At 42.8% G+C, this 25,826-nt stretch overlaps 2 protein-coding genes across 2 annotated transcripts in view; both read left to right on the forward strand.

The window, feature by feature from the left end:
• LOC135574911 (collagen alpha-1(XIV) chain-like) lies at positions 1 to 24,049 on the forward strand. The gene is made up of 6 exons (XM_065027037.1): positions 1 to 33; positions 2,468 to 2,606; positions 7,257 to 7,399; positions 7,687 to 7,796; positions 23,826 to 23,925; positions 24,045 to 24,049. Exons 1-6 carry the CDS (start codon positions 12 to 14, stop codon positions 24,047 to 24,049), a joined length of 519 nt encoding a protein of 172 aa, XP_064883109.1. The 5' UTR covers positions 1 to 11.
• LOC135574987 (collagen alpha-1(XIV) chain-like) overlaps positions 1 to 25,826 on the forward strand; it is a 139,931-nt gene that overhangs the window by 94,785 nt on the left and 19,320 nt on the right. The gene's annotated exons all lie outside the window — the stretch shown is intronic.

Here is a 25,826-nt window from a genome sequence, read left to right on the forward strand (position 1 = left end):
CATCGGTTCTGATGAGTGGCAACACCATGGCAGGTATGTAAAACACATACAGCTGGTTACTGCTTTATAGTCAAAGAATGTGTATCCCTATTGAGATAAACCCCTCTCAATCTACAGTCAATGTGGATTGTCTGATCCCACTTAGTCATTCACGGGAGAGACTCCGTGTCCCTGGCTGTTGTCAGGAGCAACATGTCATCTGCCACGTGATTCTGGTTCAAATCCAGTCAGACGGAGTTACATAGAGTCAGAGTGTAGTGGAGGGTATACACCGTGTACCACCGTATTTTACACTGGGCATTGTGTGTACTCACTTCTTAATACCTACGATGCGCATCAAGGTAGTGTAGTGGAGGGTATACACCGTGTACCACCGTATCTAACACTGGGCATTGTGTATACTCACTTCTTAATCCCTACGATGCACATCAAAGTAGTGTAGTGGAGGGTATACACCGTGTACCACCGTATCTAACACTGGGCATTGTGTATACTCACTTCTTAATCCCTACGATGCACATCAAAGTAGTGTAGTGGAGGGTATACACCGTGTACCACCGTATCTAACACAGGGCATTGTGTATACTCACTTCTTAATCCCTACGATGCACATCAAAGTAGTGTAGTGGAGGGTATACACCGTGTACCACCGTATCTAACACTGGGCATTGTGTATACTCACTTCTTAATGCCTACGATGCACATCAAAGTAGTGTAGTGGAGGGTATACACCGTGTACCACCGTATCTAACACTGGGCATTGTGTGTACTCACTTCTTAATGCCTTGTCAAAGTAGTAGTGGAGGGTATACACCGTGTACCACCGTATCTAACACTGGGCATTGTGTAATGCCTACGATGCACATCAAAGTAGTGTAGTGGAGGGTATACACCGTGTACCACCGTATCTAACACTGGGCATTGTGTGTACTCACTTCTTAATGCCTACGATGCGCATCAAAGTAGTGTAGTGGAGGGTATACACCGTGTACCACCGTATCTAACACTGGGCATTGTGTGTACTCACTTCTTAATGCCTACGATGCACATCAAAGTAGTGTAGTGGAGGGTATACACGACCGTGTACCACCGTATCTAACACTGGGCATTGTGTGTACTCACTTCTTAATGCCTACGATGCACATCAAAGTAGTGTAGTGGAGGGTATACGCCGTATCAGTAAGGCTGATGGAACACATCACAATGTTAAGCTTCAAATGTTAATTTTTTCCCCCCGTTTTAGGCTTTAAGCTGCTTTAAAGGGAGGCAAGACATGCCTCATAATATGAAGTAAAACTTCCAGTTTTAAACATTTAAGGAAAACAGGAAAAATATAGCGATGCTGATGACAGGCCTTAACCATCTTCTGATTGATGGTAAGGCTTTGCCAAAAACCTTCTCAATGAAATGTTACCTGCTACAAAGTAGCCTATGCCTGCCTGGCAGAATGATATCATGATTATCCAGTGGCTGTTTGTTTGGCAAACCCCATCTCATGTGCTGTGGAAACACAGTTAACCACTTAAATTAAAGGGTAACTACACTCAAAAATCTAAATTTCTTCGCTTTTTCTCAGACCTCAAAAGCGTTCTCCTAATGTGGTTAAGGCATTGTTATGGGATTAGAACATCCAATTCTGTTGTTTTTACATTAAGAAAGTGTGACTTTAAGAGCGAAAACCTGAAGGAGAAAAAAAAGATGTGAAACCTGTGAATTCCTGACTCAGTTGACAGCCTCATTTATCTGTTTCAATAGTAGACCTACTATTATCCTACTGCACAGAACAGCCTGGGTTGGCCTGCCTGTGAAAGACCAATATGGAATTCATCATTTTAGGTCATTCAGAGTGAATGTCACTGTTTCTCATAGGATTTTTGACAGAGTTCTCCTTTCCTTCGCCGGGTGGGGATAGGAGACACTATCCAGAGGGAGAGTGGTTGACAGAATGACATTATTATTACTATGTATATATCCAGCACCTAAACAGTATTTACTACCTTGGCCCATTTTGTTGCTTGAAGATAAAAATGTGTACCATTTTATTCTAGTATCTCTACGGTTCTCTATGGTTCTCTGTTGTTCTCTATGGTTCTCTATTGTTCTCAATGGTTCTCTGTTGTTCTCTGTTTTTTTTTCTCTATGGTTCACTATTGTTCTTTGTTATTCTATATGGTTCTCTATTGTTATTTGTTGTTCTCTGTGGTTCTTTGTTGTTCTCTATGGTCCTTTGTTGTTCTCTATGGTTCTTTGTTATTCTCTATGGTTCTCTATGGTTCTTTGTTGTTCTCTATGGTTCCCTGTTGTTCTGTATGGTTATCTATGGTCCTTTGTTGTTTTCTATGGTTCTCTATGGTTCTTTGTTGTTCTCTATGGTTCTTTGTTGTTCTCTATGGTTCTCTGTGGTTCTCTATAGTTCTCTATGGAGTGGTTATAGCATAGATGTGTGTTCTGCTCCTTCCCTCCTTAGGCTTCAGGATGATGGACATGTTTGGCCTGGTAGAGAAGGAGTACAGTAACGTAGAGGGAGTGTCCCTGGAACCAGGCTCCTTCAACAGCTTCCCCTGCTACAGACTGCACAAAGACGCCCTGGTCTCACAGCCCACCAAGTAGGTTCTACTAGGTTCTGTGTCTTGTCAGTGTGGTTGTCATGGCGATGAGAGGTAGAAGATCAGCTAGGGTCCACACTGAGCTCACTCTCTCCTCCAGTGTCCACTCTTGGCATATTATTTCTGGAATATACTCCAACAGCTTCCCCAAATGATAGGTCAGGTGGAAGTTTCCCTCTGATAGGTCAGGTGGAAGTTTCCCTCTGATAGGTCAGGTGGAAGTTTCCCTCTGATAGGTCAGGTGGAAGTTTCCCTCTGATAGGTCAGGTGGAAGTTTCCCTCTGATAGATCAGGTGGAAGTTTCCCTCTGATAGGTCAGGTGGAAGTTTCCCTCTGATAGGTCAGGTGGAAGATTCCCTCTGATAGGTCAGGTGGAAGTTTCCCTCTGATAGGTCAGGTGGAAGTTTCCCTCTGATAGGTCAGGTGGAAGTTTCTCTCTGATAGGTCAGGTGGAAGTTTCCCTCTGATAGGTCAGGTGGAAGTTTTGCCATACAGAATGGGTTATACCCATCCAATCCTTTCAGATACACAGACGTGTCTATGCCTGGAGGAAGAGCTTGTTCCTGAACTGTCCTTGTCCTCCTCCTAGAGGGGCCTTCCTCATCCTCTATGGGAAACGTGTACTTTAAAACGTCAGGGGAGGGTCAACCCCAGTAGCTAGTAGGAGACTTGTACTTCAAAACGTCAAGAGAGGGTCAACCCCAGTAGCTAGTAGGAGACTTGTACTTCAAAATGTCAAGAGAGGGTCAACCCCAGTAGCTAGTAGGAGACTTGTACTTCAAAATGTCAAGAGAGGGTCAAACCCAGTTGTTAGCCGAAGACAAACACCAGAGCTCTTTGAAATAGCAGCCAGTTATTTTCAAGGTCCCTCAAACAATACAAAGTTATTGCCAATGAAAATCACTTAGGGGAGTCTAATCACATGTGAAGTGTGTGCGTGTGTGCGTGTGTGTGTGTGTGTGTTGACAGATGTAGCTCTACTCCTACTGAGGATAATATTTAGTTTAGACTTCTACTTTGTTCATAATGTTCAGAGGGGATTGTGTTATTGCAGTGGAGGGACTCAGCACCTCTACATGATGTCTTCAGGGTGACCTGCAAACACCACGGCCCATATCCAAACATATCCAAACATCACTCAGTCACATACTAGATCATGTATATAGTAAATAATGTAATCAGAAGGGCCATTATGGCATTTGTTGTGTGAAGGTAAGATAAGCCAGTCAAATGAACTTCCCATTACTCTGCATCAGGTATCAGGACTTCCCATTACTCTGCATCAGGTATCAGGACTTCCCATTACCCTGTATCAGGTATCAGGACTTCCCATTACTCTGCATCAGGTATCAGGACTTCCCATTACTCTGCATCAGGTATCAGGACTTCCCATTACTCTGCATCAGGTATCAGGACTTCCCATTACTCTGCATCAGGTATCAGAACTTCCCATTACCCTGCATCAGCAGGTATCAGGACTTCCCATTACTCTGCATTAGGTATGAGGACTTCCCATTACTCTGCATCAGGTATCAGGTATCAGGACTTCCCTCTGCATCAGGTATCAGGACTTCCCATTACTCTGCATCAGGTATCAGGACTTCCCATTACTCTGCATCAGGTATCAGGACTTCCCATTACCCTGCATCAGGTATCAGGTATCAGGACTTCCCATTACTCTGCATCAGGTATCAGGACTTCCCATTACTCTGCATCAGGTATCAGGACTTCCCATTACTCTGCATCAGGTATCAGAACTTCCCATTACCCTGCATCAGATATCAGGACTTCCCATTACTCTGCATCAGGTATCAGGTATCAGGACTTCCCATTACTCTGCATCAGGTATCAGGTATCAGGACTTCCCATTACTCTGTATCAGGTATCAGGTATCAGGACTTCCCATTACTCTGCATCAGGTATCAGATATCAGGACTTCCCATTACTCTGCATCAGGTATCAGGACTTCCCATTACTCTGCATCAGGTATCAGGACTTCCCATTACTCTGCATCAGGTATCAGGACTTCCCATTACCCTGCATCAGGTATCAGGACTTCCCATTACTCTGTATCAGGTATCAGGTATCAGGACTTCCCATTACCCTGTATCAGATATCAGGTATCGGGACTTCCCATTACTCTGCATCAGGTATCAGGACTTCCCATTACCCTGCATCAGGTATCAGGACTTCCCATTACCCTGCATCAGGTATCAGGACTTCCCATTATTCTGCATCAGGTATCAGGACTTCCCATTACCCTGCATCAGGTATCAGGTATCAGGACTTCCCTCTGTATTACAGGACTGCATCAGGTATCAGGTATCAGGACTTCCCATTACTCTGCATCAGGTATCAGGTATCAGGACTTCCCATTACTCTGCATCAGGTATCAGATATCAGGACTTCCCATTACTCTGCATCAGGTATCAGGACTTCCCATTACTCTGCATCAGGTATCAGGACTTCCCATTACTCTGCATCAGGTATCAGGACTTCCCATTACCCTGCATCAGGTATCAGGACTTCCCATTACTCTGTATCAGGTATCAGGTATCAGGACTTTCCATTACCCTGTATCAGATATCAGGTATCGGGACTTCCCATTACTCTGCATTAGGTATCAGGACTTCCCATTACCCTGCATCAGGTATCAGGACTTCCCATTACCCTGCATCAGGTATCAGGTATCAGGACTTCCCATTATTCTGCATCAGGTATCAGGACTTCCCATTACCCTGCATCAGGTATCAGGTATCAGGACTTCCCATTACTCTGTATCAGGTATCAGGTATCAGGACTTCCCATTACTCTGCATCAGGTATCAGGTATCAGGACTTCCCATTACTCTGCATCGGGTATCAGGTATCAGGACTTCCCATTACTCTGTATCAGGTATCAGGTATCAGGACTTCCCATTACTCTGCATCAGGTATCAGATATCAGGACTTCCCATTACTCTGCATCAGGTATCAGGACTTCCCATTACTCTGCATCAGGTATCAGGACTTCCCATTACTCTGCATCAGGTATCAGGACTTCCCATTACCCTGCATCAGGTATCAGGACTTCCCATTACTCTGTATCAGGTATCAGGACTTCCCATTACCCTGTATCAGATATCAGGTATCGGGACTTCCCATTACTCTGCATCAGGTATCAGGACTTCCCATTACCCTGCATCAGGTATCAGGACTTCCCATTACCCTGCATCAGGTATCAGGTATCAGGACTTCCCATTATTCTGCATCAGGTATCAGGACTTCCCATTACCCTGCATCAGGTATCAGGACTTCCCATTACCCTGCATCAGGTATCAGGTATCAGGACTTCCCATTACTCTGCATCAGGTATCAGGACTTCCCATTACCCTGCATCAGGTATCAGGTATCAGGACTTCCCATTATTCTGCATCAGATATCAGGACTTCCCATTACTCTGCATCAGATATCAGGACTTCCCATTACTCTGCATCAGGTATCAGGTATCAGGACTTCCCATTACTCTGCATCAGGTATCAGGACTTCCCATTACCCTGTATCAGGTATCAGGACTTCCCATTACCCTGTATCAGGTATCAGGACTTCCCATTACTCTGCATCAGGTATCAGGTATCAGGTATCAGGACTTCCCATTACTCTGCATCAGGTATCAGGACTTCCCATTACCCTGTATCAGGTATCAGGACTTCCCATTACTCTGCATCAGGTATCAGGACTTCCCATTACCCTGTATCAGGTATCAGGACTTCCCATTACTCTGCATCAGGTATCAGTCACTTCCCATTACCCTGTATCAGGTATCAGGACTTCCCATTACTCTGCATCAGGTATCAGGACTTCCCATTACCCTGTATCAGGTATCAGGACTTCCCATTACTCTGCATCAGGTATCAGGACTTCCCATTACCCTGTATCAGGTATCAGGACTTCCTGATTGGAGAGGGTTAAGGTTAGGGTTACACTGGAGAGGGTTAAGGTTAGGGTTACTAGAGAGGGTTAGGATTATACTGGAAAGGTTTAGGGTTAGACTGGAGAGGGTTAGGATTATACTGGAAAGGTTTAGGGTTAGACTGGAGAGGGTTAGGATTACACTGGGAAGGGTTAGGATTACACTGGAAAGGGTTAGGATTAGACTGGGAAAGGTTAGGATTACACTGGGAAGGTTTAGGGTTAGACTGGAGAGGGTTAGGATTACACTGGAAAGGTTGAGGGTTAGACTGGAGAGGGTTAGGGTTAGACTATAGAGAATTAGGGTTAGACTGGAGAGGGTTAGGGTTAGACTGGAGAAGGTTAGGCTTAGACTATAGAGAATTAGGGTTAGACTGGAAAGGGTTAGGGTTAGACTGGAGAAGGTTAGGCTTAGGGTTACACTGAAACGACTGTTTGAATGACAGTTTCCCATTACAGTGTAGGCATAGGATTTGCCAACCGCCATCTTGAACCATTCACATTATCTGGCTGCCAGTTAAGTAACTCTGTCTGTCTGTCTGTCTGTCTGTCTGTCTGTCTGTCTGTCTGTCTGTCTGTCTGTCTGTCTGTCTGTCTGTCTGTCTGTCTGTCTGTCTGTCTGTCTGTCTGTCTGTCTGTCTGTCTGTCTGTCTGTCTGTCTGTCTGTGTGTCTGTGTGTCTGTGTCTGTCTGTGTCTCAGGTACCTCCACCCAGAAGGTTTGCCCTCTGACTACACCATCACCATCCTGTTCCGCCTGCTACCAGACACCCCCCAAGAGCCCTTTGCATTGTGGGAGATCCTCAACAAAGACAATGAACCCCTGGTGGGGGTCATCCTGGACAGTACGTACAGTCTGTTCCTCATCACTTCCTGAACCCTGGCCCTGTGGTTTGAGTGAGAGTTAAGGTTAACCTGCATATCACATACTCTGCAATTGAGGTCTGTGGTTTACAAAAGTGTGTGGGCTGCAGGACTAGTTTCCAGCTATTGTGTGAGAGAGAGATAGACTGAACACACAGAACAGAAGACCAAGGCAGAGGACTCTGGGATGTGGGCTTGTGGGTTTGTGTAGAATGTACTGTCCCTAATTCTCTGTCTGTCTGCTCGTCTCTGTTTCTGTCTCTGTCAGATGGTGGGAAGACTCTGACGTTCTTCAACTACGACTACAAGGGAGACTTCCAGACAGTCACTTTTGACGAGCCTGACATCAAGAAGATGTTCTATGGCAGTTTCCACAAGGTCAGCAGCCTAGTTCTTCCCCTAGATAATCCATGGCCTCTGGTCTAAAGTAGTGCACTATATAGGGAATAGGGTGCCATTTGGGATGTACCCTAAAACTTCAGGCCCTCCATCTGTCTAATAAAGATGTTGCATGCCGACTTCTCAAATAGAGAATTTAGTAGAAGTCATGTCAAAGAATGATCCCAGAGAATGAATGGAGGAACAACCCAACCCCCTCCTCCATCACAGTAGTCAAAGAGAGAGCGCGCACACACACACACACACACACACACACACACACACACAGACGCACACACACACACACACACACACACACACACACACACACACACACACCCTCTTTGTTGCAGCAGTCAAAGAGAGTGTGAGGAGCCGTCCATCAGACTCTCTTCTCACAGGCATTATGTGCCTGGTTGTTCTGAGTCTCAATGTAACCCTGACCCTGATCCTGATCCTGCAGTGTATATCTGGTTATAGTGTTAATGTATTTTATTTTAATTTAGTATTTTATGTAACCTTTATTTAAACATGGAGTCACATTGAGATTAAACAATACATTTGACAAGAGAGCCCTGTAGACATTACAATAAAAACAGAATAATAAATCATTCACGTGTATAAAACAACAGAATTCAGCACACAATAACAAAATAAACCTATTTAATAAAAGCAATCACATTCAAGGTCCTCAGTTAATAATGGAAACTGTCTGAGTGGCACCAGCACATCTAACTGGGGCGGCAGGGTAGCCTAGTGGTTAGAGTGTTGGATTAGTAACCGAAAGGTTGCAAGTTCAAATCCCCGAGCTGACAAGGTACAAACAAATCTGTCGTTCCCACTGTTCCTAGGCTGTCATTTAAATAAGAATTTGTTCTTAACTGACTTGCCTAGTTAAATAAAGGTTAAATAAAGGTAAAATAATAAAAAATAAAAAACTGCGTTGAACTCTGCAGATTGTTCCAAATGAGTGGCAAAAAAACAAAATGCAGATTTTCCCAAATCTATGGAGACTGAAGGGATCTCTAGTGTTATCTGTTCCTGACAACAGGTTTGGTAACTGAGGATTCTTAACTTAATGAAGGGAGTTTCTGTCAGACTGCTTTGTAAATAAATCAAAGAGAATGCAGCGCTCTTCTTACAGACAGAGAGATCAACTGCACATTTTATACAGACTACAATGACGAGTCCTAAAATGGTCCCCTGTGATAAAACGTATTGCTGAATGGTAGACGGCGTCCACGGGTTTTAAAACAGAGGTTGTGCCTCATGCATGTAAACAACATCTCCGGAATCCAATACAGGGAGAATTTTTTTCTCCTATTTTGTTATAAAAAAAACAATCTTGGATCTTAGCTTCTTAGTCAGATTTTGTAAATGCGTTACGGAGTAGAACTTGTCATCAATCCAGACACCCAGGTACTTTATATTGAGAAACAAGCTCAATTTGGGCTCCATTTATAGAGCACATATGCAGGTCCTCAGGGTCAACATTTGGTGACCTAGAGAACAGCAGGGGCTTGGTCTTACTTGAATTTAACTCATTTAAGATCTGTAAGGGATTTCTGAATTGAATCAAAGTCATGTTGAAGTTCACGAATGGCCTTCTGCACTGAGGTGGCACAGGAATACAAAACTGTGTCATCTGCATAGAGATGAATGTTACAAGTATCAACAGTGTTTCCTATGTCATTAATATAGGTGAACAATAATGGACCTAAAATAGAACCCTGAAGAACAACTTTTTGAATATCACGAAATTCAGATTTAACCCCATCTGTTAAGACGGCCTGAGTTCTGTTGCTAAGATAATTCAGATTTAACCCCATCTGTTAAGATGGCCTGAGTTCTGTTGCTAAGATAATTCAGATTTAACCCCATCTGTTAAGATGGCCTGAGTTCTGCTGCTAAAATAATTCAGATTTAACCCCATCTGTTAAGATGGCCTGAGTTCTGTTGCTAAGATAATTCAGATTTAACCCCATCTGTTAAGATGGCCTGAGTTCTGTTGCTAAAATAATTCAGATTTAACCCCATCTGTTAAAACGGCCTGAGTTCTGCTGCTAAAATAATTCAGATTTAACCCCATCTGTTAAGACGGCCTGAGTTCTGTTGCTAAGATCATTCAGATTTAACCCCATCTGTTAAGATGGCCTGAGTTCTGTTGCTAAGATCATTCAGATTTAACCCCATCTGTTAAGACGGCCTGAGTTCTGTTGCTAAGATCATTCAGATTTAACCCCATCTGTTAAGATGGCCTGAGTTCTGTTGCTAAGATAATTCAGATTTAACCCCATCTGTTAAAACTGCCTGAGTTCTGCTGCTAAAATAATTCAGATTTAACCCCATCTGTTAAGACGGCCTGAGTTCTGCTGCTAAAATAATTCAGATTTAACCCCATCTGTTAAGACGGCCTGAGTTCTGTTGCTAAAATCATTCAGATTTAACCCCATCTGTTAAGATGGCCTGAGTTCTGTTGCTAAGATAATTCAGATTTAACCCCATCTGTTAAAACGGCCTGAGTTCTGCTGCTAAAATAATTCAGATTTAACCCCATCTGTTAAGACGGCCTGAGTTCTGCTGCTAAAATAATTCAGATTTAACCCCATCTGTTAAGACGGCCTGAGTTCTGTTGCTAAGATCATTCAGATTTAACCCCATCTGTTAAGATGGCCTGAGTTCTGTTGCTAAGATCATTCAGATTTAACCCCATCTGTTAAGATGAGTTCTGTTGCTAAGATCATTCAGATTTAACCCCATCTGTTAAAATGGCCTGAGTTCTGCTGCTAAGATAATTCAGATTTAACCCCATCTGTTAAAACTGCCTGAGTTCTGTTGCTAAGATCATTCAGAAACCCCATCTGTTAAGATGGCAGAGTTCTGTTGCTAAGATAATTCAGATTTAACCCCATCTGTTAAAACGGCCTGAGTTCTGCTGCTAAAATAATTCAGATTTAACCCCATCTGTTAAACCAGATTTAACCCATCTGTTAAGATCCCTGAGTTCTATAAAAATAATTCAGATTTAACATCTGTTAAATATCCCAGTTCTGCTAAACTAAATCATTCATTTAACCCCATCTGTTAAGAGTTCTGTTGCTAAGATAAAAACCATTAACAGACTGTATATATCCCAGGCCTATAAACCATTAACAGGCTGTATATATCCCAGACCTATAAACCATTAACAGGCTGTATATATCCCAGACCTATAAACCATTAACAGGCTGTATATATCCCAGACCTATAAACCATTAACAGGCTGTATATATCCCAGACCTATAAACCATTAACAGGCTGTATATATCCCAGACCTATAAACCATTAACAGGCTGTATATATCCCAGACCTATAAACCATTAACAGGCTGTATATATCCCAGACCTATAAACCATTAACAGGCTGTATATATCCCAGACCTATAAACCATTAACAGGCTGTATATATCCCAGACCTATAAACCATTAACAGGCTGTATATATCCCAGACCTATAAACCATTAACAGGCTGTATATATCCCAGACCTATAAACCATTAACAGGCTGTATATATCCCAATGCTCAACAGTGTCGAACACCTTTGACAGGTCAATGAAGTACATACAGTTGAAGTCGGAAGTTTACATACACCATAGCCAAATACATTTAAACTCAGTTTTCCGCAATTCCTGACATTTAATCCTAGTAAAAATTCCCTGTTTTAGGTCAGTTAGGATCACCACTTTATTTTAAGAATGTGAAATGTCAGAATAATAGTAGAGAGAATGATTTACTTCTGCTTTTATTTCTTTCATCACATTCCTAGTGGGTCAGATGTTTACATACACTCAATTAGTATTTGGAAGCATTGCCTTTAAATTGTTTAACTTGGGTCAAACGTTTCAGGTAGCCTTCTACAAGCTTCTACAATTGTTTTTCTGAGGTCTTGGCTGATTTCTTTTGATTTTCCCACAATGTCAAGCAAAGAGGCACTGAGTTTAAAGGTAGGCTTTGAAATAAATCCACAGGTACACCTCCAATTGACTCAAATGATGTCAATTAGCCTATCAGAAGCTTCTAAAGCCATGACATCATTTTCCGGAATTTTCCAAGCTGTTTAAAGGCACAGTCAACTTAGTGTATGTAAACTTCTGACCCACTGGAATTGTGATACAGTGAATTATAAGTTAAATAATCTGTCTGTAAACAATTGTTGTAAAAATGACTTGTGTCAGGCACAAAGTAGATGTCCTAACCGACTTGCCAAAACTATAGTTTGTTAACAAGACATTTGTGGAGCGGTTGAAAAACGAGTTTTAATGACTCCAACCTAAGTGTATGTAAACTTTCGACCTCAACTGTGTCTGGTTATAGTGTTAATGTGTTCAGAGGCTGTCTGCCTCCCCGCAGTACATATCTGGTGTTCAGTGTTCAGGCTGTCTGCCTCCCTGCAGTACATATCTGGTTATAGTGTTAATGTGTTCAGAGGCTGTCTGCCTCCCCCGCAGTACATATCTGGTGTTCAGAGGCTGTCTGCCTCCCCGCAGTACATATCTGGTTATAGTGTTAATGTGTTCAGAGGCTGTCTGCCTCCCTGCAGTACATATCTGGTTATAGTGTTAATGTGTTCAGAGGCTGTCTGCCTCCCTGCAGTACATATCTGGTTATAGTGTTAATGTGTTCAGAGGCTGTCTGCCTCCCTGCAGTACATATCTGGTTATAGTGTTAATGTGTTCAGAGGTCTGCAGTACATATCTGGTTATAGTGTTCCTCCCTCCCTGCAGTACATATCTGGTTAGTACATATCTGGTTATAGTGTTCAGAGGCTGTCTGCCTCCCTGCAGTACATATCTGGTTATAGTGTTAATGTGTTCAGAGGCTGTCTGCCTCCCTGCAGTACATATCTGGTTATAGTGTTCAGAGGCTGTCTGCCTCCCTGCAGTACATATCTGGTTATAGTGTTAATGTGTTCAGAGGCTGTCTGCCTCCCTGCAGTACATATCTGGTTATAGTGTTAATGTGTTCAGAGGCTGTCTGTGTTATCTGGTGTTCAGAGGCTGTCTGCCTCCCTGCAGTACATATCTGGTTATAGTGTTAATGTGTTCAGAGGCTGTCTGCCTCCCTGCAGTACATATCTGGTTATAGTGTTAATGTGTTCAGAGGCTGTCTGCCTCCCCGCAGTACATATCTGGTGTTCAGAGGCTGTCTGCCTCCCTGCAGTACATATCTGGTTATAGTGTTAATGTGTTCAGAGGCTGTCTGCCTCCCTGCAGTACATATCTGGTTATAGTGTTAATGTGTTCAGAGGCTGTCTGCCTCCCTGCAGTACATATCTGGTTATAGTGTTAATGTGTTCAGAGGCTGTCTGCCTCCCTGCAGTACATATCTGGTTATAGTGTTAATGTGTTCAGAGGCTGTCTGCCTCCCTGCAGTACATATCTGGTTATAGTGTTCAGAGGCTGTCTGCCTCCCTGCAGTACATATCTGGTTATAGTGTTAATGTGTTCAGAGACTGTCTGCCTCCCTGCAGTACATATCTGCCTCCTGCAGTACATATCTGGTTATAGTGTTCAGTGTCTGCCTCCCTGCAGTACATATCTGGTTATAGTGTTAATGTGTTCAGAGACTGTCTACCTCCCTGCAGTACATATCTGGTTATAGTGTTCAGAGGCTGTCTGCCTCCCTGCAGTACATATCTGGTTATAGTGTTAATGTGTTCAGAGGCTGTCTGCCTCCCTGCAGTACATATCTGGTTATAGTGTTAATGTGTTCAGAGGCTGTCTGCCTCCCCGCAGTACATATCTGGTGTTCAGAGGCTGTCTGCCTCCCTGCAGTACATATCTGGTTATAGTGTTAATGTGTTCAGAGGCTGTCTGCCTCCCCGCAGTACATATCTGGTTATAGTGTTATAGTGTTAATGTGTTCAGAGGCTGTCTGCCTCTGCCTGTCTGCCTCCCTGCAGTACATATCTGGTTATAGTGTTAATGTGTTCAGAGGCTGTCTGCCTCCCTGCAGTACATATCTGGTTATAGTGTTAATGTGTTCAGAGGCTGTCTGCCTCCCTGCAGTACATATCTGGTTATAGTGTTAATGTGTTCAGAGGCTGTCTGCCTCCCTGCAGTCTATCTGGTTATAGTGTTAATGTGTTCAGAGGCTGTCTGCCTCCCTGCAGTACATATCTGGTTATAGTGTTAATGTGTTCAGAGGCTGTCTGCCTCCCTGCAGTACATATCTGGTTATAGTGTTCAGAGGCTGTCTGCCTCCCTGCAGTACATATCTGGTTATAGTGTTAATGTGTTCAGAGGCTGTCTGCCTCCCTGCAGTACATATCTGGTGATAGTGTTAATGTGTTCAGAGGCTGTCTGCCTCCCTGCCATATCTGGTTATAGTGTTAATGTGTTCAGAGGCTGTCTGCCTCCCTGCAGTACATATCTGGTTATAGTGTTAATGTGTCCCCGCAGTCAGAGGCTGTCTGCCTCCCTGCAGTACATATCTGGTTATAGTGTTAATGTGTTCAGAGGCTGTCTGCCTCCCTGCAGTACATATCTGGTTATAGTGTTAATGTGTTCAGAGGCTGTCTGCCTCCCACAGTACCTCCCTCCCTGCAGTACATATCTGGTTATAGTGTTAATGTGTTCAGAGGCTGTCTGCCTCCCTGCAGTACATATCTGGTTATAGTGTTCAGAGGCTGTCTGCCTCCCTGCAGTACATATCTGGTTATAGTGTTCAGAGGCTGTCTGCCTCCCTGCAGTACATATCTGGTTATAGTGTTAATGTGTTCAGAGGCTGTCTACCTCCCCGCAGTACCTCCTGTCTGCCTCCCTGCAGTACATATCTGGTTATAGTGTTCAGAGGCTGTCTGCCTCCCCGCAGTACATATCTGGTGTTCAGAGGCTGTCTGCCTCCCTGCAGTACATATCTGGTTATAGTGTTCAGAGGCTGTCTGCCTCCCTGCAGTACATATCTGGTTATAGTGTTCAGAGGCTGTCTGCCTCCCTGCAGTACATATCTGGTTGTAATGCTGTTCACCCAACACACACGGTCTCCCAAGGTGAACAACACTTTATTCCCCCCTCACACACACACATTTGCACACACACACACACACACACACACACACTCACACAAATGGACATACACTTACAGACTTATGCACACAGAAACACATGCAAGAACACAGACACAAAGGTGCATGCGTAAACACACACACGGTCACGGTCTCCCCTCAGACTGGATGACAGGTGTACTGTGCAGCGACAGACATGTCCTGCTGGATTGTCCTCACTTCACCTCAGGTGTCTTCATATGGTCCTTACGCCGCCGTCTCACACTGAGCATCCCCTGTCCTTGTGGAGGAAAAGAGGACGTGTGTCTCTGAATGGTGCTACTTCCTGTCAGCTTGGATACAGTAACAGACTGAACTGTGTTATCTACCTGAGGGTGATGTTATATCCAGACTACAGTAATGTGAACTGTGATATCTACCTGAGGGTGATATTATGTAACAGACTGAACTGTGATATCTATCTGAGGGTGATGTTATATCCAGACTACAGTAATGTTAACTGTGATATCTACCTGAGGGTGATGTTATGTCCAGACTACAGTAATGTGACAGACTGAACTGTGGTATCTATCTGAGGGTCATGTTATGTAACAGACTGAACTGTGATATCTATCTGAGGGTCATGTTATATCCAGACTACAGTAATGTGAACTGTGATATCTACCTGAGGGTGATGTTATATCCAGACTACAGTAATGTGAACTGTGATATCTACCTGAGGGTGATGTTATGTAACAGACTGAACTGTGATATCTATCTGAGGGTGATGTTATATCCAGACTACAGTAATGTAACAGACTGAACTGTGATATCTATCTGAGGGTGATGTTATGTAACAGACTGAACTGTGATATCTATCTGAGGGTGATGTTATATCCAGACTACAGTAATATGAACTGTGATATCTATCTGAGGGTGATGTTATATCCAGACTACAGTAATGTGAACTGTGATATCTACCTGAGGGTGATGTTATGTCCAGACTACAGTAATGTGACAGACTGAACTGTGGTATCTATCTGAGGGTCATGTTATATCCAGACTACAGTAATGTGAACTGTGATATCTATCTGAGGGTCATGTTATGTAACAGACTGAACTGTGATATCTACCTGAGGGTGATGTTATATCCAGACTACAGTAATGTGAACTGTGATATCTACCTGAGGGTGATGTTATATACAGACTACAGTAATGTGAACTGTGATATCTATCTGAGGGTGATGTTATATCCAGACTACAGTAATGTAACAGACTGAACTGTGATATCTATCCTCCCATGCAGGGCTCAGCGGTATGCAGGGCTCAGCGGTATGCAGGGCTCAGCGGTATGCAGGGCTCACTATGAACTCAGTGGTATGCAGGGCTCAGTGGTATGCAGGGCTCAGTGGTATGCAGGGCTCAGCGGTATGCAGGGCTCAGCGGTATGCAGGGCTCAGCGGTATGCAGGGCTCAGTGGTATGCAGGGCTCAGCGGTATGCAGGGCTCAGTGGTATGCAGGGCTCAGTGGTATGCAGGGCTCAGCGGTATGCAGGGCTCAGTGGTATGCAGGGCTCAGCGTTATGCAGGGCTCAGCGGTATGCAGGGCTCAGCGGTATGCAGGGCTCAGCGGTATACAGTATTCGTATAGGGGATGACGTGATGTCCTGAGTGTCTGTGACATTGTGAATTTATTTCTGTATTATGTGGGTTACTAGCTTCTCGTTTCTAGTTTATTAGCATAAGAATGCTTTGTTCAGTCTCCCAGTGTTTCTGAGGCAGAGGCATTGGTCCCTGTAATGTTTGATTTGGTAACTGGTATTAGGGACCACATTTCTCAGTCTGCTGCTGTGGCTGGTAAGTCAAGGCAGCCAGGGTCTTAGTGTTTATCTGCCTGCCTTCCCTCCATCTGAAACTCATTTACACAATCTAAATCCACTGGAACAGAGAATTGCCACTCTGAATATTGCTGACCCCAGAAATACTGTCCTGGGTTATTACAGTTTTTAAACAAAGCCCTCTCTCTGTTTCTCTCTCTCTCTGTTTCTCTCTCACTCTGTTTCTCTCTCTCTCGCTTCTCTCTCTCTCTCTCTCTCTCTCTCTCTCTGTCTCTGTTTCTCTTTCTCTGTCTCAATTCAATTCAATTCAAAGAGCTTTATTTTCATGGGAACATTGTCAAAGCAAGTGAAATAGATAATAAACAAAAGTGAAATGAACAATAAAAAATGTGACAGTAAACATTACACATTACACACAAAAGTTACTCTCTCTCTGTGTGTGTGTCTGTCTCTGTCTCTCTGTGTCTCTCTCGGTCTCTCTGTCTCCTCTCTCTCTGTCTGTCTCTCTCTCTCTCTCTCTCTGTCTTTCTCTCTGTCTCTCTCTCTCTGTCTTTCTCTCTGTCTCTCTCTCTGTCTTTCTCTCTGTCTCTCTCTCCCTCTCTCTCTGTGTCTCTCTCTCTCTGTGTCTCTGTGTCTCTCTCTCTGTCTCTGTCTCTCTGTCTCTGCTCTCTCTCTCTCTCTCTCTCTCTCTCTCTCTCTCTCTGTCTTTCTCTCTGTCTCTGTCTTTCTCTCTGTCTCTCTCTCTGTCTCTCTCTCTCTCTCTTCTGTGTCTCTCTCTCTGTCTCTGTCTCTCTATGTCTCTGTCTCTCTATGTCTCTGTCTCTCTATGTCTCTGTCTCTCTCTGTCTCTGTCTCTCTCTGTCTCTCTCTCTCTCTGTCTTTCTCTCTGTCTCTGTCTCTGTCTCTGTCTCTCTATGTCTCTGTCTCTCTCTGTCTCTGTATCTCTCTCTCTCTCTGTCTTTCTCTCTGTCTCTCTCTGTCTCTGTATCTCTCTCTCTCTCTCTGTCTTTCTCTCTGTCTCTCTCTGTCTCTGTCTCTCTCTCTCTCTCTGTCTTTCTCTCTGTCTCTCTCTGTCTCTGTATCTCTCTCTCTCTCTGTCTTTCTCTCTGTCTCTCTCTGTCTCTGTCTCTCTCTGTCTCCCTCTCTCTGATAACGCATTTCTGAGGAAATAAGGTTATTAGGGATTTCTGCAGATTGTATAACTCAGCCCTTACTTAAAGGGGTAATCAGTAATTCAGTTCTCAGCCAACTTTAATGGCGGCGCTGCCACTTTTGCTATAAATCTTAGGGATGGGACTGGAAAAATGTATAATAAGTAACCCCTCTCAAATACTGAGATGTAAGATATGGATGCAAGGACTTTTCAAATGACCTTTGAACAGCAGTAACTATTGCAGATTGCACCTTTAAGTATTGTAGGGTTGGGGTGGGGGTGGGGGGTCCAATTGGTATCATGGTAACAGCTAAAGTAGTCCATATCCTCTTTAAATGGCTAATGGGGGGAGGGGGGGTTAAGGAAATGTGCTGATTCAGAACTCTCTCCTTCATGCATTTCTCTTCTAGAACATTTGGTGTCAAGGTGGCAATGTTTAGAATACTTTGAGATGGAGTCTGCTGATACAACAGCTTTTAATACCAGCATACATTACAGTAAAGCATGGCTAGTTTACATCTCACATAGTTGAGGTATTATCCAATAAAACTAGCTGAGGCAGAATCATTTAAACGATGGAAGTTGAAATAAAACTACGCCACCGTTGATGAATGGATGGGATTCTCATATTGGACTCTGTATTTAGTCTCTAAGACAAGAAGTCTACTGAAGCGTATTGTTTTCTACCACTCTGAAGTGATACCGTACTGAAGAAGTCTAATGAATCATATTGTTTTCTACCACTCTGAAGTGATACCGTCCTGAAGAAGTCTAATGAATCATATTGTTTTCTACCACTCTGAAGTGATACCGCACTGAAGAAATCTACTGAAGCACTCTGAAGATACCGTCTAAGAACTGAATCATATTGTTTTCTACCACTCTGAAGTGATACCGTACTGAAGAAGTCTAAAGAAGGATATAGTTTTCTACCACTCTGAAGTGATACCGTACTGACGAAGTCTAATGAATCATATTGTTTTCTACCACTCTGAAGTGATACCGTACTGAAGAAGTCTAATGAACCATATTGTTGTCTACCACTCTGAAGTGATACCGTACTGAAGAAGTCTAATGAATCATATTGTTTTCTACCACTCTGAAGTGATACCGTACTGAAGAAGTCTAATGAATCATATTGTTTTCTACCACTCTGAAGTGATACCGTACTGAAGAAATCTAATGAAGCGTATTGTTTTCTACCACTCTGAAGTGATACCGTACTGAAGAACTCTAATGAATCATATTGTTTTCTACCACTCTGAAGTGATACCGTACTGAAGAAGTCTAATGAATCGATATTGTTTTCTACCACTCTGAAGTGATACCGTACTGAAGAAGTCTAATGAATCATATTGTTTTCTACCACTCTGAAGTGATACCGTACTGAAGAAGTCTAATGAATCGTATTGTTTTCTACCACTCTGAAGTGATACCGTACTGAAGAAGTCTAATGAATCATTGTTTTCTACCACTCTGAAGTGATACCGTACTGAAGAAGTCTAATGAATCATATTGTTTTCTACCACTCTGAAGTGATACCGTACTGAAGAAATCTAATGAAGGGTATTGTTTTCTACCACTCTGAAGTGATACCATACTGAAGAAGTCTAATGAATCATATTGTTTTCTACCACTCTGAAGTGATACCGTACTGAAGAAGTCTAATGAAGGGTATTGTTTTCTACCACTCTGAAGTGATACCGTACTGAAGAAGTCTAATGAATCGTATTGTTTTCTACCACTCTGAAGTGATACCGTACTGAAGAAGTCTAATGAATCATATTGTTTTCTACCACTCTGAAGTGATACCGTACTGAAGAAGTCTAATGAATCATATTGTTTTCTACCACTCTGAAGTGATACCGTACTGAAGTCTAATGAATCATATTGTTTTCTACCACTCTGAAGTGATACCGTATAAGAAGTCTAATGAATCATATTGTTTTCTACCACTCTGAAGTGATACCGTACTGACGAAGTCTAATGAATCATATTGTTTTCTACCACTCTGAAGTGATACCGTACTGAAGAAGTCTAATGAATCATATTGTTTTCTACCACTCTGAAGTGATACCTAATGAATCACTGAAGAAGTCTAATGAATCGTATTGTTTTCTACCACTCTGAAGTGATACCGTACTGAAGAAGTCTAATGAATCATATTGTTTTCTACCACTCTGAAGTGATACCGTACTGTACTCCATCAGTTTCCTGTTTTATTTCCTCTGTGAGTCATTGTCAGTCCCATAAAGTGGAGAAGGCTGTTTTGTAAGAGGATGTGAAATGCACTCTGCCTATCTGCTGTAATAGAAAACCCCATCAGTCCACACACGGTTAGAAAGCCAGAGATGAAAAACAGGGATATCTCAAATGGAAAAAGCAAGCAAACAAATGAAGCGCTGCATATTGCAGCAGTGAGGAGCGAGGAGGAACGGAGGGGATGTCAGTGACACTTGCCGTTCGCATTAAAAACACAGCTAGCGCGCTGGATGAAATAGGCTAATACATCATGTTGGCACTCGAATTATAACACAATTGATCAGAGGACCCATCTGACCCGCGGGACTGAGTGTGTGTGTGTGTCTCTCCTCTCCTCTCCTCTTTTTCTATCTCTCCTCTCTACTTCTTATTCTCCTCTCTTCGCCGTCCCCTCCGTCCCTGTCCTGAATATCATCATCAAGGCCATGGGGTTCATCCTTTAAACTACCCTCCCTATTCATAGTCACTCTCAGACAGACAGACAGACACATCAACAGCAGAGATACTGTCCCCATGACGCTGGTCAGACTGTGAATAAACACTGTTTGATTAATGGGCTTTGTCCCAAATGAGCACCCTGTTCCCTATGTAGAGCCTCATTGGCTCTGGTCAAAAGCAGTGCACTATATAGGGAACTGTTTCAGATGCATCCCAGGCCTTGTGGATACAGTGGTCGTTGGAAGACTGTTGAACTTTTTGTTGTTCGGACAAAACATTTTTTTTTTGGTTCAGGCAATTGGTGGTTTGAAAAATGGTTCTTTGTCTTGTAATTGTCTTTAGCTGAGAAGTAGGTTGATATGCTGTCTGTGTGTTGGGTTAAGTGTGCCTCTAAACCCACAACAGTAGTCCTGGGGTAGTGTCCCAAATGGCACCCTATTCCCTATTACAGTGTAATGGGCTCTGGTCAGAAGTAGTGCACTATATTGGGCATAGGGTGCCATTTGGAACTGAACCCTGGATCCAACCATATAACACAGGCAGGCAGACAGGCAGCTAGGCGTTGACACTCTCTGACATGTATAAACACAACCAGACCTAGTGAACTGGAGAAAATAGTTTCACTCCAAGAACCCATTAAAACGAGCGTATAGAGTATTACACACGTCACAGACCGGCCAAATGGTTTCTGTTTCTGACGCACAAATATCAACTCTGTCTAACTTCAGATTAGCCTCACCTTGTTACTGTGGGAGCTGAGATGTACTGTTTCCATGGAAATGTTTTGCTTGCATCTCAAATTGCACCCTATTCCCTATGTAGTGCACTACTTTTGACCAGGGCTCATTTGGGTACTGGTCAAAAGTAGGGCACTATTTAGGGAATAGGGTACCATTTGGGGTGTGGTGATTATGATTGCAATTCTCACACCTGACAGACTTACGGTTGTAACTCCGCTTTGTACCCCTGGACAGCAGAGGAGCCTGTCTGGGAAACCTGTGATTTATTGTGAATTGTTACAGTACATTGTGACAAGGAGAAAGTTGATAGTTGCACATGGCAGGTAAATCTTGAAGTCATGTACGAGATACACTACCGGTCCAAAGTTTTACAACACCTTCTCATTCAAGGGTTTTTGTCACGAATGGAGGAGACCAAGGCGCAGCGTGAATTGAATACATATTATATTTTATTGAAGACGGACACTAAACAAACTACAAAAACAACAAAACAAACGTGACGCTATACTACAAACAGTGCAGACACAGGCAACTAGACATAGATGATAACCCACGAAATACCCAAAGAAGATGGCTGCCAAAATATGGTTCCCAATCAGAGACAACGATAAACACCTGCCTCTAATTGAGAACCAATCTAGGCAACCATAGACATATATAAACACCTAGATGATAAACAACCCCATAAACCTACAAGAACCCTAGACAGTACAAAAACACATTCATCACCCATGTCACACCCTGACCTAACCAAAACAATAAAGAAAACAAAGAATACTCAGGTCAGGGCATGACAGTTTTTCTTTATTTTGTACTATTTTCTACATTGTAGAATGATAGTGAAGACATCAAAACTATGACATAACACATATGGAAACATGTAGTACCTCAAAAAGTGTTAAACAAATCAAAATATATTTTATATTTGAGATTCTTCAAATAGCCACCCTTTGCCTTGATGACAGCTTTGCACACTCTTGGCATTCTCTCAACCAGCTCGTTTAACACTTTTTGGGGGGTTACACTTTTTTTTGGTTCCTACATGATTCAATATGTGTTATTTCATAGTTTTGATGTCTTCACCCTTGAATGAGTAGGTGTTCTAAAACTTTTGACTCGTAGTGTATTTCTTGAGAAACAATTCCTTGAACAATGGTTTAAGGTGACTCAACCCAGAGATTTCCCTCAAAATGGACATTACACCCCTTTACTGTTTATTACGGGCAATAGTTCTCATTGGTTGGCCCCGCTCACAGCCAATTGATAGGCTTGTGACTAGAGGGAGTACAGCTACGGACGGATTTACCATTCAACTACCGCCCGCGTTTGGACCTGGACTTTGAAGCCAGAGAATGAGTCAGAGTTGCATTTCACTGTTACTTTTACAACAGATAACTGTACACTTTGAGTTAATACAACGGACTACTGTTTATTTTAATGAGGGTGCTGAGGACTTGATACGCCTGCTATGTTGTCCAATGACTGACTGTTTATTTTAATGAAAGTGCTGAGGACTTGATACGCCTGCTATATTGTCCAATGACTGACTGTTTATTTTAATGAGGGTGCTGAGGACTTGCCTGCTATATTGTCCAATGACGCCTGCTATATTGTCCAATGACTGACTGTTTATTTTAATGAAAGTGCTGAGGACTTGGTACGCCTGCTATATTGTCCAATGACTGACTGTTTATTTTAATGAGGACTTGGTGCTGAGGACTTGTTTATTTTAATGAAAGTGCCTGTTATATTGTCCAATGACTGACTGTTAGGAGACTTTACTCTTGGATGATTTTAATGACCACATCCAAGTGCTGTTAGGACTTATACAGTATGCTATATTGTCCAATGACTGACTGTTTATTTTTCATTTAAAGTGCTGACTGACTAATACTGTGTTTGTGTCAGTCAATGAAAACTGACTGTTTATCTTCTCCCCACAGACTGATAATACTGTGGTTTGTGTCAGTCTGTGTAAAACACAGTGTTCCATCTCCTCTCCCCTCAGACTGATAATACTGTGGTTTGTGTCAGTCTGTGTTAGTGTTCCATCTCCTCTCCCTCAGAGACAATTGTATCTTTGGAGTCTAGTGTAAAACACAGTGTTCCATCTCCTCTCCCCTCAGACTGATAATACTGTGGTTTGTGTCAGTCTGTTTAAAACACAGTGTTCCATTTCTCCCCTCAGACTGATAATACTGTGGTTTGTGTCAGTCTGTGTAAAACACAGTGTTCCATCTCCTCTCCCCACAGACTGATAATACTGTGGTTTGTGTCAGTCTGTGTAAAACACAGTGTTCCATCTCCTCTCCCCACAGACTGATAATACTGTGGTTTGTGTCAGTCTGTTTAAAACACAGTGTTCCATCTCCTCTCCACAGACTGATAATACTGTGGTTTGTGTCAGTCTGTTTAAAACACAGTGTTCCATCTCCTCTCCCCACAGACTGATAATACTGTGGTTTGTGTCAGTCTGTGTAAAACACAGTGTTCCATCTCCTCTCCCCACAGACTGATAATACTGTGGTTTGTGTCAGTCTGTTTAAAACACAGTGTTCCTCTCCTCTCCCCACAGCTCCACATGGCGATCTGTAAGACCACAGCCAGGGTGGTGGTTGACTGGATGGTAGTGGGAGGAAAGCCCATCAACGAGCTGGCAACATCAGTATGTGGAGGTACTGGGACGCATGGTCAGGATCCAGAGGGAAAACAACTCAGCTCCGGTAAGAATGATGGATCTACCACACCTGGTTCCCTCACAGACACTGATAATAATGTTTGTGTTTGTGAAAAGCCTGAAACGTTAAGACAAGAAAACACAGTTTGTTCCATTTAAACCTCTCCTAATACTCAACCTAAACCTACTGATAATACTGTGCAAAGACAAGTTTGATGTACAAGACATTTGACTTTAAAACATGACAGTGTTTCCATCATACTATCGTGTTTCTCCCTGCATTCTCAGAGGATCTTCGTTCCTTCATATCTATCAGCTAGCTATGTATATGTGAAGCGAAATAATATAGCTAACCAGATAGTTTAACAGGAAAAAATAACTTAAAATAATGTTATGCAAGGTAGATGTCAATTTTTGTCTAGCTCTGTAGTAAAACACAGTAGTTCCATCTCAGCTCTCCCCAACAGACTGATAACAGTGGTTTGTAGTCAGTCTGTAGTAAAACCAGTTAGCCCTTTGACCATCTCCTCTCCCCAGTGGGTATTGTAGGCAGACTGAAAATAACTGTATGTTTGTGTCAAGATAACTATTGTAAAACATGCAGTGTTCCATCTCATTCTCCCCCACTCAAATAATGGCCGCCATTGATTTCAATAAATATTCTGTAATTTCTTTACGTGGTTCCATCTTTCTGTGCCTACTTTCCATTGTTCCATCTTGCATCAGAAAATATGATAATACTGTTCCAGTTTGTGTCAGTCTGTTTAAACCACTCTGTTCCATCTCCTTTGCTCCCGGCGTCAGACTGATAATTTTGACTGTCAGGCTTGTGTCTGTCTGTACAGCTTTCAAAACACAGCCTGTTCCATCTCCTCTCCCCTCAGACTGATAATACTGTGGTTTGTGTCAGTCTGCCTCTATAATACCCCAACAACACCCTACAGCCTCTATAATCCCCAACTACACCCTACAGCCTCTATAACAACACCCTATAGCTTATATAATACCACCACATCCTACAGCCTCTATAATACCACAACAACACCATGCAACCTCTATAACAACACCCTACAGCTTCTATAATACCACACAGACTGACAGCCTCTATAATTTGTGTCAGCCTAAAACACCCTACAGCCTCTATAATACCCCAACAACACCCTACAGCCTCTATAATACCCCAACAACACCCTACAGCCTCTATAATACCCCAACAACACCCTATAGCCTCTATAAATACCCCAACAACACCATACAGCCTCTATAATACCACAACAACACCCTACACAACACCCTACAGACTCTATAGTCCCACAACAACACCCTGCAGTCTCTATAACACCCCTACAACACCCTACAGACTCTATAAACAACACCACCATGTTCTATAACACCACAACCCACAGACCTGATAACAACACCATACAGCCTCTATAACAACACCCTACAGCCTCTATAACACCACCACACCACCATACAGCCTCTATAACACCACCACACCACCATACAGCCTCTATAACAACACCATACAGCCTCTATAACAACACCCTACAGCCTCTATGGTTTACAGCCTCTATAACAACACCCTACAGCCTCTATAACACCACCATACAGCCTCTATAACAACACCCCTTTACAGCCTCTATAACAACACCATACAGCCTCTATAACAACACCATACAGCCTCTATAACAACACAACAACACCATACAGCCTCTATAACAACACCATACAGCCTCTATAACAACACCATACAGCCTCTATAACAACACAACAACACCCTACAGCCTCTATAACAACACCATACAGCCTCTATAACAACACCCTACAGCCTCTATAACAACACCCTACAGCCTCTATAACAACACCATACAGCCTCTATAACAACACCCTACAGCC

The sequence above is a fragment of the Oncorhynchus nerka genome, linkage group LG14, assembly GCF_034236695.1.
Source record: "Oncorhynchus nerka isolate Pitt River linkage group LG14, Oner_Uvic_2.0, whole genome shotgun sequence".
NCBI classification, from domain to species: Eukaryota; Metazoa; Chordata; class Actinopteri; order Salmoniformes; family Salmonidae; genus Oncorhynchus; species Oncorhynchus nerka.

Bases quoted from the DNA above. Each gene is read 5' to 3' on its own strand.
- LOC135574911 (XM_065027037.1), top strand. From the start codon at position 12: ATGAGTGGCAACACCATGGCAG. The intron at 2,607-7,256 runs GTAGGTTCTACT...TCTGTGTCTCAG, and splicing joins CTGGTCTCACAGCCCACCAA to GTACCTCCACCCAGAAGGTT. The intron at 7,400-7,686 runs GTACGTACAGTC...TGTCTCTGTCAG, and splicing joins GGTGGGGGTCATCCTGGACA to ATGGTGGGAAGACTCTGACG.